The 17,948-nt window shown below is 43.4% G+C and overlaps 1 protein-coding gene across 4 annotated transcripts in view; it reads right to left on the minus strand.

Annotated features, from left to right (window-relative positions):
* Positions 1 to 17,948, minus strand: part of LOC135241625 (SH2 domain-containing adapter protein F-like) — a 67,602-nt gene that overhangs the window by 12,083 nt on the left and 37,571 nt on the right. The window contains exons 3-5 of one of the 4 annotated variants that reach the window (XM_064312165.1): positions 6,641 to 6,859; positions 5,948 to 6,049; positions 579 to 725 (exon numbers count right to left, since the gene is read on the minus strand). In XM_064312165.1, the coding sequence (XP_064168235.1) occupies positions 579 to 725; positions 5,948 to 6,049; positions 6,641 to 6,859 (468 nt within the window). The remainder of the gene's footprint in view (positions 1 to 578; positions 726 to 5,947; positions 6,050 to 6,640; positions 6,860 to 17,948) is intronic. The other 3 variants (XM_064312166.1, XM_064312167.1, XM_064312168.1) reach the window with 3 other exon arrangements.

Genomic DNA, 17,948 nt, shown 5'->3' on the forward strand with positions numbered 1-17,948 from the left:
ACAAAGCAGATGTGTAATTGTACACAACTTAGCTGAAAACACCATTAGCGATGCATTCAGGACACAGGTGTGCAGACAAATGTAATTTTCATGTGCCCGTAAAAGCCTCTTAGGCAACACGCTCACAGTCACCACCTCCAGACCCTTCAGTTATGGGACAATGCTACTTACATTTCATGTATAATTCAATTTATCTGGTGAAATAAATCTTCATAATCTTATTTATGTCTGCTTTTAGGCTTCTCTTTTTAATATAAAACACAAGTACAGCAGCAGTGTTGTGTTAGTTTCCTTGTTTTTTGTGATGAAGTGCTACTGCGCTGACCTTTAGCTACTTTTAACAGCTCAATCCGCTCCAGTTTTTTCATGTTTTTCTTCAGAAATAAAAAGACAAATAACACATTTACAGAAAAAGATCAAGATGGAAAGAACTGAATGGAAATGATAGAGAAATGGAATGTATAGGATGAGAGAGAAAATGAGGTTAGGGTGGGCATGAGGGAGGGACTTATGAATTGCATGGGTGGATCACCATGGACTTTAGTGACCGAAAAGCGTGGCATCAGGGACACACCCACCGTGATGATGCTGGTCGCAGATAGCCTGTCTGAGGGCAGGCTGTACCGGTGGGGGTGGAGCCTCCACACCCTCGACTAATGGTCTGTTGCTGTTGAGCTGCCCGACCGGGGGAGGCCAGGGCAGGTCCTTGATGACTTTAATCTCTACTGTGAAGAGCGTGGGGTTTGACAGAGCAGAGGAGGGAGACAGAGAGAGAGAGAGAAAGGGAAAGGGAAAGAGAAAGACAGAGAAAGATAGAGAGAAACATTAGAAAAGCAGAATGAAAAGAAGGACAGTGCAGCACAAACCAGCCCAGGGAGGCGCATTACAGTGAGCAGCAGAGGTCACCACAGAGGAGGGCAGGAGAAGACTTCACAGCACAGAAAATAAGTTGAGTTAATCTTACTTCAATAACAACCCTTCATGCTCTTTCGACTTCATTTAACAAGGGTAAATGCCCAAGGGATTCATTATAAAGGTACATTTTTACTACTTTTTTGAATTCAGCAACCATAGCATTTGAACCGTGAATTTATTGTACAAATGCAGAGCAGCCAATTAGCTCTTAGCACTCCAAGACACCTAGTTATACTGAGGTTGACTCCTTTTAAGAAAATATGCATTCCCAGTCACATTATCATGCACAACACGCAATGCTATGAGCAACATCCGCCACTGAAATGAGGCAGGCAGAAATTTCAATACAAATGCAGTACACCCACTCTTCCCTCTCATCCATCAGAACTGCAGTTGAACCAGGATTCAAGCAAATTGGTTAAACATTTCTCTCAGACCCAAAGTAGGGATATTAACAGGGTAAATCAAGCACGATGTGACATCACAGCCACTGAACTGAAGTTCGGAAAGGGAGTTCTACTTCTGATTCCAGGTGCACATTTTGAATGTACAGCAGATGCACTCTGTGTAGCAGACACTCAATATGGAGGTGGGGAGGGGAGATAATATATTGTTGAGCTTGTGTATGCTGTGGCCACTAATAAAACTACTGGAAGCTCTACAACTCTAATAACACATTTTCCATCATGTGAGTCAGAGGCAGTGTCCTCAGTTTTAATGAAATGTGGGTGGATGTCAAGGACTGCTCCTATTTCTCCCCCCAGTTTTTTCCCTCTCTTTTAATCGAAAAGGGCAGTAAAACACCATCAGGTGATAACATCACTTCAGTCTGGCTGACAGGAAAAACAAACCCGCGCCAAACCTGTGGTGTGGCAACACACAATGAACTGTGAGATTAAATGCAGAAGTGGACCAAAGCTAACCAAAAAAGGAAGATTTTTTAACGGTACTTTTTGGCATCATAAACTTGTCAGATTTCCCAGAGAACAGCTTAATCTTCATTTCTGCATCATTGAAATAGCGCTGATTGAACAATGACAGCAGCCTGTGTATCTGGATATTGCAGGCTTCTCAAATGCATATTTATCGTGGATGTGGGTGAAATACACAATATAAAATGTGTCCTAGATTTTTCTGGGAGAGGCTGTGGATTATTTTAATGAATAAAGATGTCGGCTTATTCTACAGAGAGAGAAAGAGAGATTAAGGAAGACGAGTCATTTAAGAGACAGTCAGGGTGTCAGCATCTGAGAACGGTGACATTTTCAGACTCCTCACAATGACAATCAATGGCATGGTGAGACAAGGTCACAGAGAGGTCAGACTACTGAATGCTAAATTACAGCAATTAGTTGGGCTTCTGAGGGGGCAACACCAAGGTCTTTCAGCGCCATGATTAAGAAACACAATTCACAGCTCCCATAGCATATTAATATGCACTGTGGATCCTAATACAAAGAGTAGATTCTCACAAGCCAGTCATTCAGTCACACCATACAATAATAGCATGAACTGTCACAATAGACTTTGACAGACTAAACCTGATCCATGTTGCTGTCTTTATACCTAAAAGCAACTGCATTTTCTTCTTACCCCAATAACCTGTTTAAATCTGCTGTCAGTAGAAGGCCATTTCTGAATGCAATTCAGCTTCACCTTGTGCTTCGGCATGGATGAGTGCGTCCAAAGGCCATGACACAGTCCACCGACACGTTTTCCAATGAATACAAAACTTGATAGACCAAATGTAGCATACTATTTCTTACTGAACTTCTGGTAGAAGTGAAGAGAATGGAGTCACACATCTGAAAGTTCCAATGTGCTTCAAGAAACTCAAACAGGAGAAACAAATACTACATTGAACTGAAGTGCACACAGCTTTGACACAATACTGCGTATGCAGATGTGCTCACTACAGCTGGCACAGATTCTAGCTGAAGTTATTTCTTAGGAGTAATGTAATGTGGGGAGTGGGGAGATTTATGCAGGGAGATTTCTCGTTATACTTGTACTAATATATACAAATAATTATTATGCCCCAAACGTGCATCTCCAGGGGGAAATGGCACAACCTTGTTTTCACCTCAGGACACAGTCTCTTCTGCTGTTCTCTACCAGGGTCTAGAATAACTTATCCTCTGTAGTATGCACAGTCCGCTTGGTCTCTCCACACTGACTACTGGCACCACTGGAACAAAAAAAACAGTTTCACTTGTGCAGGAATATCCTTAGCAATGTGCTGCAGGTAACAAACCAGAGCAATTTTTCAAAAAATCTGAAGGTTCTACGGATTTCAACAAATGACTCACCATTAAGCGTGTCAGGTCAGTATGCAAGCTAGTATGTGGCTTTTCAAAAAAACTATACTTGCCATCATTAAAATCATACTGTAAAGAAATGTTTTGCATGAGCTCAAATTCAATCGAATCGATGGGAGTAGCAATGTGCAAACTTAGTTTCTTCTAAAAATAGTCCTCAACGTTGATTTCTCCAAACTGCATGTGTGCCCGTGTTTTTTTCACCCGTGGCTCATCTCCCCTGATGTCACATCTGTGAGACTCGATGAGACTGCTGTACTCTCAGGATAGGGAGGGGGACAGGGATAGGGAGCCCGTCTCTCATGGCGACAGAGCTGCGGGGCCTTGTCACGTGACACAGCCTGTGCCATTTTGATACAAAACGATGCTTCTATAGATGGATAAACTGTGGCCTGGTAGAGTTACATTACATTACAGGCATTTAGCAGACACTCTTACCCAGATCAGTTTTTTTGCATTTTTTACATGGTATCCATTTATAATGCTGGATATATACTGAAGCACTGCGGGTTATGAACCTTGCTCAAGGGCACAAAGACCGTGTCCTACCTAGATTGTGTACAGAGATGCCCTGATGCAATTCAATGATATACACTGCAGTGAAGCTCTTCACTGAAAAAACAAAACAAAATCTCTTCAAAAGAAACACAGACTCAACAGGTTTGTCCTTTTTGTAGATAAGTGAATCGAACATAAATAAATGATCAACAGAGTGAAACAGATGGAAGAAAGAGGATTGCACCCATTTTTTGTTTAGTATGGTTCAAGTGCTCAAAAAAAGAGAGTTGCAGAGAGACAGCAGCCTGTGGGGGACAGAGCCGTGGTCAGTCCATCCCTCACGGAGACGAGAGGAAAGCCCTGGAGCGGGAGAAGGCAATGTGCCCGAGTGGAGATAAGCAGGACGTGCGCGGGCCTTTAAAGGCACAGGGAGCTTCACAGAAAAGCCATGACAGAAGCCTGTCACCGCGCTTATCAGCACAGGGTGCACGGGGGGGAAATTAAATACTAGTTCAGAGTGACAGTGGGGGAACAGGTCAGGTTTTTTTTCCCAGGGGCTGGGTGGGCTGGAGGGGGGGGGTGCAGAAACTTGAGGATGCACAGCGATCACAATGCCCCGTCACCCGCTTCACCTTTTTAGCATGTGCCAATCCGCCAATTCCCTGCATTTGACTGCAGTAAAATAATCACAGGACGATTTAACCACATAAAGCTATTTGCTGGAGTTATGAGTTGTGATCCTGGTCATTAAGCCCATGAGGATTCATTAAAAACCCATAAGGCTGTGAGGCATCATGTCCAGGCCTGACGCTGAAGGCTAAGAAGTATGTTCTCATATCCAGTCTGCATTAAGTGGAAGGACTACATTGGCCTTGCTCCAAGTTAATGGAGCAAGCAGTTAGCAAACGGAATGGGGGTGGGGTGGGGTGGGGGGTAAGATTAAGTAACATTGTCTGAGATGCGTCTCAGATTCCCACTGCCCACATGACCATGTCTATGTATTAGTTATTTATGGTGGAAACACACACACACACACACACACACACACACACACACACGCCTCCTCCACATCCATATAGAGGCATTGTTCATAAGATGACTATCAGATACAGTATTCCCATCAGATATTCCTTGCCCTTGTCCACAATCTCCTCAATCACAGACTCAAAATAGCAGAGCTCCAGGGAGGGGTTAGCTGCAGTTGGAGCATGTATCAGGAGTGCATTAAAAACAAACAGTACTGCAATACAAGAAGAATGAATTAATTCTCTATAACAGCAAATATCTGTTGAGCTAAAAACCCTGGAATGAATGACAACAAGTAATATGCAGGTCCCCTGAATGGATGTGATTTGCATTTTCATTAGCTTTAAGTTAAGTCCAACAGTGCATTTCACTAATTGATTAAATTTATTTAGGAGCAAATGGATGCTTAAATGCAAAATAATATTACGGTGTAGTTAACTTTCTAAAATACATACTACCATATTCACTATTTATGCACCGTGTAGACACATTTTTTCTGAATAAATCTGTCCTTAATATTGTATTCACAATTACATGTGACAGGGCATCAGAGTGAAGTTTGCTGGACATGCATCTGTTGGACTTACTTTATTTAAATGGGTAATTTAGAAAAATCTGTAGAAAATCAGTTTTATTTATATATATATATATATATATATATATATATATATATATATATTATATATATGAAAGAAAACAGCACTGTGCAGGAATGAAACGCTTCATCTGCAAGCTTAAGACCTGATGTTTCCCTGAATCATCAAATGTACAGCAGTAATCCCCATGTCCCACTTGAAACAAAATTCATTCTCATAAAGCATAAAATATACCATTTTGCAGATGACACAGTGTAAAAATCCCGTGCTTATTTAAAAAATAATAAATAAAAACAACAGCTAGGAGCAATAAGCAAGAAGCCTATCAATTTGCATCATACATGTGCCAGTGAAAAAGACCCTTAATGCATTTAAGATAAACAGTAACTGATCAAAGGGGAAAAAACAGACAGCACAAAATGGCAATAAGCACTGCACATCACAATTGCATTCTGGTTTCATTACATTAAGATCTGCCATAAGGCAGACCAACTCAGCCATACAGACATGTAGACAAATGGACAGACAGACAGACAGACACACAGACACACAGACAGGCGTCCCAGGCCTCCCTTGGCCTGTTTGCTCCGGTACCTTTGGGGGGTTTAGTGACGCTGTCTTCCTTTCTCTTCTGGGAGTCTGATCCAATGGCGGGTACAGTGCCCTCGTAGCTAATGCAGTCATAACAAAGCAGGGCTATTCAAGGAAAAACAGAGGAAAGAAAAGCAGGGAAAAGGAAAGAAAAAAGAAAAAAAAAACCTTTCAAGGATTTAAATGGCAAAATGTGCAAATCGATGAAAGGCCTGATTTTGTATTCCCTCACTTTGCCCCATTTTCTTCTTTTATCACCTTTTCCATTTAGAAAAGCCCTGTTCAGTTATAGCTGTGTTAGCCACTCTGGCACTCTCTCCAACACAGAAAAAACACTTTTTTTTCCCCAGACAGCGACTGTAAAGAGACACACACGGGCAGTCCTCCCTTAACCCAAGAGTTTAAGGCACATAATGGCTTCTCTCTGAGCTGGAATCACCCACAGACAGCACGGCAAGACAAGCCTCCACTCAACAGGTGAACAGCGCATAATATACGGGAATGCAAACAAAAAACACAAATATGTCTGAAGACAAACAAACACAGAGGAAGGCAGTGCCCCGTTACAAGCAACCCATCCAGATTTGGCTGTTGCAAAAAGCAGCACCTGAAAGATCAGTGAACATTGAGCAGCGCAGCCCAGCAGTGCAGTGCAGTAAAATGGCCTCCTAATGGAGCCGCTCAGTCCATCTGTACCTGCGAAGGCCTTGGAGATCCGGTCCTTCTTCCACTCCCAGGGCTGGTCGTACTCTTCGGGGGGCCTCTCATCGTCCTGGGGCAGCCTGCTCTCCCGGGGGCAGCGAGAGCGTTCCGGGTCCAGGTCCCCCCCGTTCTCCGTCGGCTCGTAGGGCGTGTCATACAGGGGCAGCTGCTGCCGCCCTGGGCCGTCCTTCGGTCCCCACCCACCTCGGATCTCTGACAGGAAGGGAGAGAAAAGAAGAAAAAAAAGACAAAGCTCAAACCTGCAGTGCCACTGGGCAACAGATTAAATGTGCACTGTGCAAGTCATACAAAACCACAAAAGGACATGTTCCAGCACTGCAATATATTTGTCACAGGTTTTTGTACACAGCGTTTCCCTTTTCCACCATGACACAGTTTTTGCAAGTTTCTCTATTGTATTGCTGAAGCGATTCCCAGCCAGAAAATAATGCCGATATTAGAGGATCTAATGGTCCTCTGGGGCCAGCGCTGAACACGGCATACTCCAAGCTTTGCTGCTATTTAAATAAACAGCTGCTGGGAATGTGTGCACTGGTCTAAATGCTAACATGGTCACAGCTCAAACACTAGAATAATAGCAACTTTATGCAACTTTGCAGCACATTTTTAAACTGGGCCAAAGACACATACAACATATTTAAATAATTAATCAATAATGGAAGTATCATCATTTTTGCTAGAATTTCTCAATGATAAACGGCAACCACTTTTTGCCAATCAGTAATTGCCATTTTGTAATGTGGGATTGCAGCGACTAAATTAAAAAGAAATGTGTTCAGCACTCTCAAAGGCATACTGAGATTCAGCATCCAGCCTGCTCTTTATAACCTCCTGGGGCTCTATTACATCAAGCAGCCTTGAAACGCAATGTTCTTACAGTTCATTGGAACAAAATGCAACGTTATTGCTGTTGAGGACAGAAAAAATGACATCTACCTCTACTCACACCTGAGTTTATGTGCAACTGATAAAGTAACTTTGTAGAAATGAGACTTTTGGTGGTTTTAAAGTGAGTTTAGTTGGGCTACAGTACAAATAAATTAAAGACACTTTCTGACATCTTAGCAAGTACAGAACTTTGTGATTGCTATTGCATTATGCTGTAATACACAAGGTTTCAGCCCAACATGTCTACAGACTCTGCACCTTTGACATCCAATTACTTGATTTGTGGAACTAAGCACTATTAAAGTGGATGTGAAGCACTCAGTAATATGACTCTGGTTCTGTTATTCACCTTAGATAAGATATGACCCTGCATTCAAATCTGAAATTGACCCATATTTGGTAGAGAAATAAGCTATGCTCATGTTTTTGTTGCCACTAACACTAGGGTGTAGCCATATTTGAACAAGCTTACAACTGCCTGCAGCAGTCCTGGCTATGAAATGCCTCATATTTGACAGGAAAGTAAATTATAAAGGCCTGGTTCTTGCTGATGTTCTGGCTGTGAGTATGGAGAGGACAGACCCCGGTACTCAAGCACCTGTGTGAGTGAACCAAAACCTACTCAAGACCCCAGGAATTGCCTACTTTTTAAACCACCCAGGCAGCAAGTCAGCACCAAGTAACAGTAAACGTGCAATAAATAATGCACAATTCCACCTGTGTGATTGTAAAATGTTCTATCATCCGGCTAGGAAAAAAGCAGAGCATGGTAATAGAGGACTCAGCACAATGAGGAAAGTGATGCGGTCTATGCAGCATACGTACTAAGAAGTCTGAGATGCTCAGCGGTGTCTCTGGATAGAAGGGAGCAGTTGCGGCTCCAGGGCGTTACCTGCCTTTATTGCATTTGGGGAAAAAGTAGAAAGAGAAAACAAACCCCTTGCTCAAAGGTATATGCCTGCCTTCCTTCCCTCTCTCCCTCTCCTCTCCTCTCCCTCCTTCCTTCTCTCTGGTGGTATGAAGCTGCAAGCAGCTGGCTCTGTCTCACAGTAGTGCAAAGTGGAGGGGGGGGGCGGGGATGAAATATTATGCCACACCACTGCATAATTGCCTCTTAGCTCAAGGGAGCGCTTGTGGAAAAAAATGAGAAAAGTGTGGATCCTAATGGTGGTAGCCAATCCCGAATAATCCTGCTCAAGTCACAGCCTCGTCGCTTTGATCTCCCTGTTAAAAGTCTCCGCCACTACGAGACCCTGCTGAGAAATGCAGAAAACTCCCGCCTGAAGAATAAACACACATGAAAAAGGGGAAAGCATGTTGATGAAAGGACAGATCAAACTGGGGTGCTGGAGGACTGGGGGGTCAGAGCAGGGGTTGGAGTGAACACAGCTTAAGGGGACCGATAATTGGGAGCACGCTACCCAAAACCAACTGATTAAAAAGGCCCAGGAGGTTGCTTTTCCCGTGGACACCAGCGTCTTTTGTGTGGCAGCGAGATGTGTTCTGAGGTCATGGGGGGGGTGGGGGTGGGGGATTATGAGTTATGAGTTCGCTTATGGACATGTAGGCTACTCGGACTGTGGAACCTGCCCTCGTTTTCAGAGTTTGCATCTGCAGTAGATGAGTCGCTATAACTGAGCCCAGTAATAAAGCACCTAGTCAGCTGACATTCTGCTAACTGCCTAAATGAATGCCATTTTAAAAGAAAGCCATGCAAGTTGTTCCTAAAAATGGATTCTGCAAAATAAACATACCACTTGATAGAATTAAATCAACAATATTTCCTACAACAAAATAAAACTCTGATGCATCATGTCTTCATACTGTAAGTAGATCTACTTGCACCTCTGCACCGTGAACTAATGCACTTGTTGTACGTCGCTCTGGATAAGAGCGTCTGCTAAATGCCTGTAATGTAATGTAATGTACTTCACAACCTGCAGAAATAAATATTTGGGTGGGGGTGGGGCGGGGGGTGGGTTGTTGGCTAGGGGGACTTGTAATACATTCCCGGTGGTCCCATTTGAGTAGGTCTGGCCAGTCCAGGGGAGAAGCTCACATGGATTCAAAACATGTGAGACCACCTGAATCCCCCAGACTGCACTGAAACCCTAATGCAAGTCCGTACATTAGCAGAGAGATATGTGTGAAGCCAGCAGCTGCGGTGCACATATGAATACAAATAGCCATTCGGGGCATCCGAGAAGAAAATAAAATAAACATGACCTTCCAACTCAATGCGCCTGTACACTCATTAGAGAGAACCCCGTACTTTGGCTGCACGCGGCTTCTGGCCTGACAGTGCTGGAATGATTAAGATGGATTGCCCCCCTCCCCCACCCCCTACCAGGCTCAGGATTACCTGTGATTAACTTCACAGCACTTCAAATGATGGCAAAAAAGGACCAGACACAGTTCAGAGGTTTGGCCTGGCCTTTCAGTTCTGCTTGAATGCCAATCTTAAAGCAAGTTCAGCACTGTAATGTCAACTAGGCTCATTCCCCAGCTATTGTATCTACCAGTCACCCTCTATAACACCGCAGAGTTTATACATGTTTCACTGTTCTGACATACATAGAGAAAAAGACACTATTTTTAAACCTGTGAGCAGTCTCATATGATGTATTTTTAAAGTAGGTCACCAGAGGCATTGCAAAATTTCACTGACGCATATATATTGCAGTGTTTGCAGTGAAGCGAGTCACCAAAACACCCAAATAATTCAAGCTGCTTAACAGACAACTTTGCAGTTCAGAACAGCCTTGGTCCAGCACACTTTCTGAGGACAGCATTTGCACAGTTGTGCTTAAAGTTTTTTTTTTTTTTTGTTTGCAGTCTTGTAAGTAATAAAGCTAATACAGTAAGAGAAAATCAGCAGGGAGACAGAGCTATCTGCAACGGTTTCAGACTGCACAGGGACACTGATACAGTAAGAGGCTGATTCACTGAGCACTCACACATGCATAGCTCTCTCTCTCTCTCTCTCTCTCTCTCATTACCGGATTTTTTATTTCTCTTAAATGCTATTACTTTAATGCAGCCTTATGAACACAAAGCATTATATCAGGCACCAGAAACTCTGGCTTTCTCAGACCAAGCAGAGGTATTCCATATCCGCTCTCACGGGAGTTGACAATCAAAGCCGTTCACACACTGACCCCAGTGCAGAGGCTGGAGTGGCTGGCTCCTACCTTACGCATTCAGGAAGCACTGGAGAGATAAGGTGATTGAGCAGGGTCTTCCTTTTGTTCCCAGCAGACGCTCATGACAGCAGCTACACAATAGAAGTCCATCAACAAGACATCCCCGATAGCCGAGCAGCTAGAGGCCGGGTGAACATCAAGGGAACGCATCCCGAATATAGATGAGAAGGGTTTTGACAACTGTTAATTGCAGCAGTGATGAAATTTACTGGCCTGGCAATTTTTTTGCATGAGCGTACAACGTTCCCTCAATATCCGAGGATACTGTCATTTTGACAGTACTTCTGTGCTCTCACAGATGGTACAAGGGGGAAAAACCCCAAGGAAAACATAACGGTTGCTGGAATAGCTGATGACCACAACAACAGTGGCTCAGTTCTTTGAAGCAAAATTATCAGAATAGCTGCTGTAGATTAATATGTTATGCACAGTCTTGTCATAAATTGCTACAAGGCTGATATAGAGGTTCCCAAAGGTCACACATTGCAAAAAGCTCTTCTACACATAAAGATCCTGAGAACAGTGAATTTGGATGGATAAAAGAAAATAAATTAGCCTGAATCTGCTGCTGCCTGAGGTAAATGAGTTCTCGGGAAAGATATTACCAGGGAATTAGCGCAAATGAATGATGAAACCAAATGCATTTTGGGAAAAGAATCAAATGACTGTTGAATGAAGACTGCATAAATAATTGCAACAAAGGCACCACTGTTATTCTGGTGAGCTCCCCATTCTCACCTACCTATTACCATCTCATTTTCGATCAGTGAATGTGCAGCTTACTGTGTGTGTGTGTGTGCGTGTGTGTGTGTGTTGTGTGATCACTTCCAGCTCAGTTTATTTTAGCACTCCTGTACGCTCCTTGGTTACCCAGTTGCGCCGGTTGAATGTTGCGTGCATGTCTGTACCACTGTGGTGTGAGTGTCCGTCCGTGTGTGTATGTGTGCGTGTGTGCATGAATACAAGCCTGGACAAAGTCTCTGTGACAGCGAAATCTGCAGCCATGTTGTCGTTCATTCTCGATTGTCCTACGAATATACAAAAAGCACCAATCAGGCTTTTCCATTGGTCCATACTCATGGCCTGCCAAACCCAGAGGGTACAAACTGGACCTCAGTAACCACCGCAAAAAATATTTTAGGGAGGACAAGGGAAAGACCGAAGCTTGCCTCCCATTCATCTGTGTGTTTGGAGCAGAGCTGATATTTTGGGCTCCATTTCCTTCTGTGGCCAGCGTCTCCTTTCAAATTATGCCAGCTGTTCCTGGACGACATGCTAGCTCTTTGTTGTTTGCAGAAACACAAAGGGACTTTAGTGTTATTGGACAGTAATGTATACAAATGTGACATCCCCCTGGTTTGGTGGATATTATCATGGTGCATGTCAGACAGCTCACAAATAAAATGCATAATTTTAGTTTGGTGAAATGCTCAACACAGCCATTAATTATGACGCACACCCAGCGCACTCCATGGAGAAATAAATGCAGTGAAGTTTCTTTAAAAAAATAAATAAATATATATATATATATATATTTGTTTTTAAATAACTGTAATTCTGGTACTCTGGTATTTTAAGATTAAGTGCAATACATGAAGTCCCTCACACTGCAGAATTCCTACTCTCCCACTCCCACTTTAGCATAGCCCAAAGGAAAGGTTGTGTAACAATGCATCATCTCCCTGAATGCCCTCCTATACCAACCCTTTCTCTCCCTGTAGCGGTGGCTAAGCCGAAATGGGAAAGTTATCCAAAGGACACAAAGAGAAGGGAGAGGCACATGGTGTTCCACAGACACATGTAAACGGTGCATAGAGCCTTTGCTCCAATAGAAACTTAAGTGGTGAGAGATGTCTGTCTATATCAAAGAGACAAGTGAGTCTACTGTTGTACTGATCTGGATATTACTGTAAAAAACAATAGTGAGTGTTTATTTGTATATTTTATATTTATTCAGGGTTTTGTCAGCTGAGACAAAGTAATGAGAGATTTATTAAGAATTCTTTGGAACAATGGTATGCAATTCCAAGCTGGTGTTCAGTTCCCCAAAGCCTTCTTAATTAAGTTGAACATGCTTGACAAACCACAATTATTCTCTGTGCATGGCAAGCATGATGCTTTTGCATAAGTAATTAAATACATGTAAACAGTGAATGAATGCAAACACAAACAAAGAAACAGCCAAAATAAAAATAAAAATTCTGAACACATCTTAAAGATAATTTAATGACTATGGAAGCAGGTGCCATATTCCACCAGGAATACTGGGGTACTGCAGGGAACTATAGATTCTACAGGGCCCCATTTTAGGAATCCGATGATATCCCCTTGATACAAAGAGTTACGGGTAGTGTAGGTTGAAGCATTGATTCCAGGCAGGCCACAGTGGCACAGCTCATTAGAACTCTGGTGAAGGCTCATCAATGGAAGATAAATGGAATCTTTGACTCAGGACCCGCTGTCACTACATGTCTGAATCGAAGATGGCAGAAGTGCAAGACACGTAGAAAATGAAGGGCAGGAAGGTAATGGAGATTCAAAAGGAGCCCGATGGCCCAAAGTTAGAATGCTTTCACCCTGATCATTGTGTAGCAATGTCCAATTAGCTAAAGTTCATCTATACTGCAGCAAAGTTAAAACATTCCGTTATGAGGCCAGCTAATTGTTCTCTAGCTCTTAAGGATCCAGGGTTCAGACTGAATCAGATGGATGGTACGGGTACGGGTGTGTACGCGGGCAGCAAAACCTCCCATTTCCTGTAGAATAAAAAAAACTCACTTCCTATATCCCATTCTTCTGAAACAGGCTACCTGCTGCTCTGCAGGGTTAGACATGGCTCAGAGGGGGAGGAGGGGGCACTCAGACAGAGAACGCGGGACTGGGATGCAACTGGAGGAGTCACCGCAGGCCTGAGCGCAACCGAGCATGCCCGATGGCTAATCTCCCCCACAGATGGGCCGATGGCGAAGAGGAGACAGTGCGGGGCCAGGCAGCAGTGACAAACAGCCTCTCGACCTGCCTCCCCACTGGGGGGTCAATAGCCTATTACTGAATCCATCTTTGTGAAAGGCCTCCAGCAACAGGGTATTTCTCCCCAAAAATCTCAGGGGGAACGTAGATTAGCCACAGATCTGCTCTAGACCCATGTGGAAGAAGGCAGAAATGCAATGGACTGCCCCTCAAGCACTCAGCAAAAAGAGGAGGACAATGTTCCAATTAAATTTCTCTTAAACAACAATGCACAGCAAAAATAAAAATGCACACGGCAACTGGTTGAGAAAGCGGTCTGTGTTTGTTTGTCTCATGCAGAAGCTGTAATGGCTTCCTCTCCAAACCGCCTGCATCATTCAGTGCTACACACACCCCGCACCTTAAGGACAGGGCAAATGCATATTTACAATGTGACCAGGAAAAGGCCTTTCTCTGGTGGAGGGTAATGAGAACACGTTCCGTAATGTCCGATAAGCTTATTGTCTTTCCTCCCTGCACCACAATGCTGGAAACGCTGGCATAAGAAACATGTGGGAACTGAAAGTCAATCACTGCCATACTGCATTGGGAGGAAAGAGCTGGATGCCTGCATGCTTCTCAAACAAGCAGTGGGATCTTGTAACACTAAAAATTTACTTTTCAACAGCCTAGCATAATAGCAGTGAATCTGATCTAGATATTCGAAAAAGAAACGTTCCTTCTGTAAAGGAAGGAAGCAACATTGGATGGCCCTAAATCAACATGCAAAGCTATGTATGAATCATACACAGAACAGATATCAGTTCATATTTTAGCAAAATGTTGGCTTCACAATGCCACATATAGATCAGGACAGTCTCCATTATTAAATAATACATTTTTTGATTGAGTAAAGGCTGAAAACATATAATCTATATGTGACTATAGACTATAATCCATGTTAAAGAATTACTGTCGATGGATTACAGAAAAAAAAAAACAATTTCTTCGGACTGGACTTTCATACTGCATAGAAAACATGACCAGAGTACAGATCAACCAAAGCAAAAACTTTGCCCCAGACACGCCTCTGATGAAGCCTCTGGAACAGAAGTTAACACTAACTGTGTCCCTTTTCCAGATCTCGCCACGCTCCTTCATTGAATGGCCGAAGGTCATTTCCAGCTTTCAGAGATGTCGTAATGCGACGCTGAGAAGCTGGAATGCACACTTGGATTGGCTTCTGTGTTCGACTGTACTATAAGGAAGTCAAAAGGAAACAGCCTCTTACGATAATTGCCAGAAATAACTACAAGAAAAACCCAATAGGGAAAACCATGCATTTTATCCACAAAAAGAGTTCTTATCATTCACTGTAGATTACAGACTGTAAATTACTCTGCTGATAAGCATGTGTCTCGGGGCACCCATAGGCACAGAGGGCATGTGCGTGCTGGAGGCCAGTGTGTGGGTGCCGCCCTTTCGCTTTCCATTAGATCAATGTCTGGCAAATCTCAGCTGGTCTGGACATTAAAAGAGACTGCAGGCGAATACCATAGGCACTCATGTACTGGTCCCCTGATTTAACCTGACGGTGAGAAAAAAATCAAAACCGTGGCAAAAACATGCAATGCACCAGTGCCTCTCAAGAGCAACCGTGCACATATCTGAAGAGAAACATCCCCATAAATGTACTGCAGAGTTTGATTTGAGGTTTGTAATGATGACTCATTACCCAAGGCCTGCTCCTGGAACCTTGTGAAAAATAGCCCAAATGCCAAAAAGAAAAATCATGTCCTTAAATTTTGCCTTAAATGCTCCCCATTACAGTCAGAACCAAACCACCGTAACAGAATGAGTCTCACCACAGGACAATTCCCCGTTGCTGCCAAACTGTCAGTGTAGGAAGGAAAGAAACTGTGGCGACCACTTCACTTTACAGCAAGAAACCCTGTTATGTTTTTGGAGGAAGGTGGTAAGTAGCAATGGAAGAGTGAGTCAGCATGAAGCCTGTGATGGGCGGAGTCAGCATGTGCCATCAATCACGGACACTTCCACCAAACAAACGGTTTTACAGTCCACAGCAAAGCACTCGAGTTGGCTCAAATGAGTGCATCACTGAAAACGGCGTACTGTGGGTCTGAACAAGATGGCTCCACCCCTTTTTTTGGGCCTCATTAAGCCCCACTCTTCAATCAGGAGTGGTACCTCCTTTATTCACATTTTCAGCTATCTTCAACTTCATACCTTTAATTTGTATGGTACTTACTGATTTTATACTTGAATCAGTTCTGAAAGGACACTGACATGATCACACATGTACAGTAATCAACAATTCAGGGGGAAGTAGTTTACCGTGGTCTCCACGGTTTATGCAATATGTGTGAATATCAAACCATGATTTGCAGCAGGGAGTAAACAAGAAAGATATTTCACTTTGAAAGGTGGTGTTCCACTCAAATCCAAGGCACACATACACTAGCTGTCACGAAATACTTTCATCAACTGTACACATGAAAATGAAAATCCTATACAAAGAGAGAAAGTGTTTCTTAGTCTATCAATTAGCAGAACAATGGTACTCAAACTCATGAAGAATATCTGAACACTCACACCTTGGTGTTAACTAGATAAAAAAATCTCAATTTTTAGTTTTGCATATGTGAACCCTCCAAGAAATGGTAGTCAGGCAACAAGCTACTGATGTAACCTTTGGTTTTCTGTCACAGATACAAAAAATAACGAATGTCATACATCCTGTAACAGCACTGAGCAAAGTATTCAAAATAAATAACCTCCAGCTTACATATTTCAACACTGAGAAAAATCGCAGCCAATGTGAAATAATGCTGACATGGGATAGTGGTGCACAGTAGCAGCACAGGTCATTACTGACAAACAAAAAAGGAGAGCAGCAGCACACCTCCCCCGGAGCACGGCGATGGGCTGTCATGTGATCCACTTCGCTTGGCAGGGCTCAAGGAGAGCCGTCATCTATGGGAGGCTTTTCCACAGTCTCATCCTTCCCCCACTACAACATTTGAATACGGAGCATCATGGTACAGACATGACATGCTGCAAAGAGCGCACCCCAGCACCCCTCTTCTCTGACCTGTTCCTCCCCCTATTCCAACACATCACTCCCACTGCAGCTGCCAATGACTCAATATGAGGGACATGTATTCAGTTAAAATGCAACAGCCATCCTTTTGCACTAGTTAGGCTCAACAGAAACCTTTTTACATTGTACTGATATGGCCGGCAACAGACTCCACAAGATAATAATAAGGATCATAAAACAAAATAAAAAATAAATAAATGGGGCGGGGGGAGGGGGGGTCAATGAAATACAATTAACAACAACACAGCATATTACAGTCACTTAGAATGGACCCAGGGTATGCTACAGTCACTTAGCATGGACCCAGGGTATACTATGGTCACTCAGCATGGACCCCAGATATACTGCGCTCACTTAATATGGACACAGGGTATACAGCCCTGCCTGATATTCCACCCACACCCACACACGTTGTCCTTGGTTCGGGTTCTTAAGTGAAGGACTCTTTTCAGGAACTTGAAAGAGAGAAATATGTAAGCGAGTATGTGGCTGTGGCAGTTTGTGGTTTGGATACATGTGCACTGCATGCACGTGCACTTTTGAACTCAAGAGCTTGACAACACAAGCCTTTATGAAGGCATGGAGTATTTATGGGCATGGAACAGAGTCTGTGCGCACAGTGAAGGCTTTCTGATGGCTCAAAGCTCCTGTACTTTCCCCGGTGACACGGGAAGTTCTGAGATTCCTGTCAGGGATGGGAGGGGCCTCGCTGTCAGGAGTCTCAGCTTGCATTTTCCTGCCCTTGGCTGGAAAACCGCCACCTCATTCATAGCAGCAGAACACCCATATCCCTTGACCGGTCACACAAAGATCTAGGAAACCACCGTCTGCTTTTCGCTAAACACACCCCCGTGACAGTTTTTCCTTTCACTTTTGGATGGAGCAATATATTCTCCCAGTGCCTGCAAGCTATGCAGATTTCACAAGTGCAGGCTCCCTTTCATAGTACAGAGGAATCGAAATAATGCATCGTGTTGAACAAAACCTGGCATGGAGCTAGGAAAGCAAGTGTACACTGGGAAGATTCAGATGGGACTGCCCGGCAATGGAAGTCTTATTACATGTTTTTTTTATTGATTGTGCTGCCTCATGGCCAGGTCTCTCTTGCAAACATGATTAT

Source organism: Anguilla rostrata, chromosome 16, assembly GCF_018555375.3.
Source record: "Anguilla rostrata isolate EN2019 chromosome 16, ASM1855537v3, whole genome shotgun sequence".
Classification (NCBI taxonomy): domain Eukaryota; kingdom Metazoa; phylum Chordata; class Actinopteri; order Anguilliformes; family Anguillidae; genus Anguilla; species Anguilla rostrata.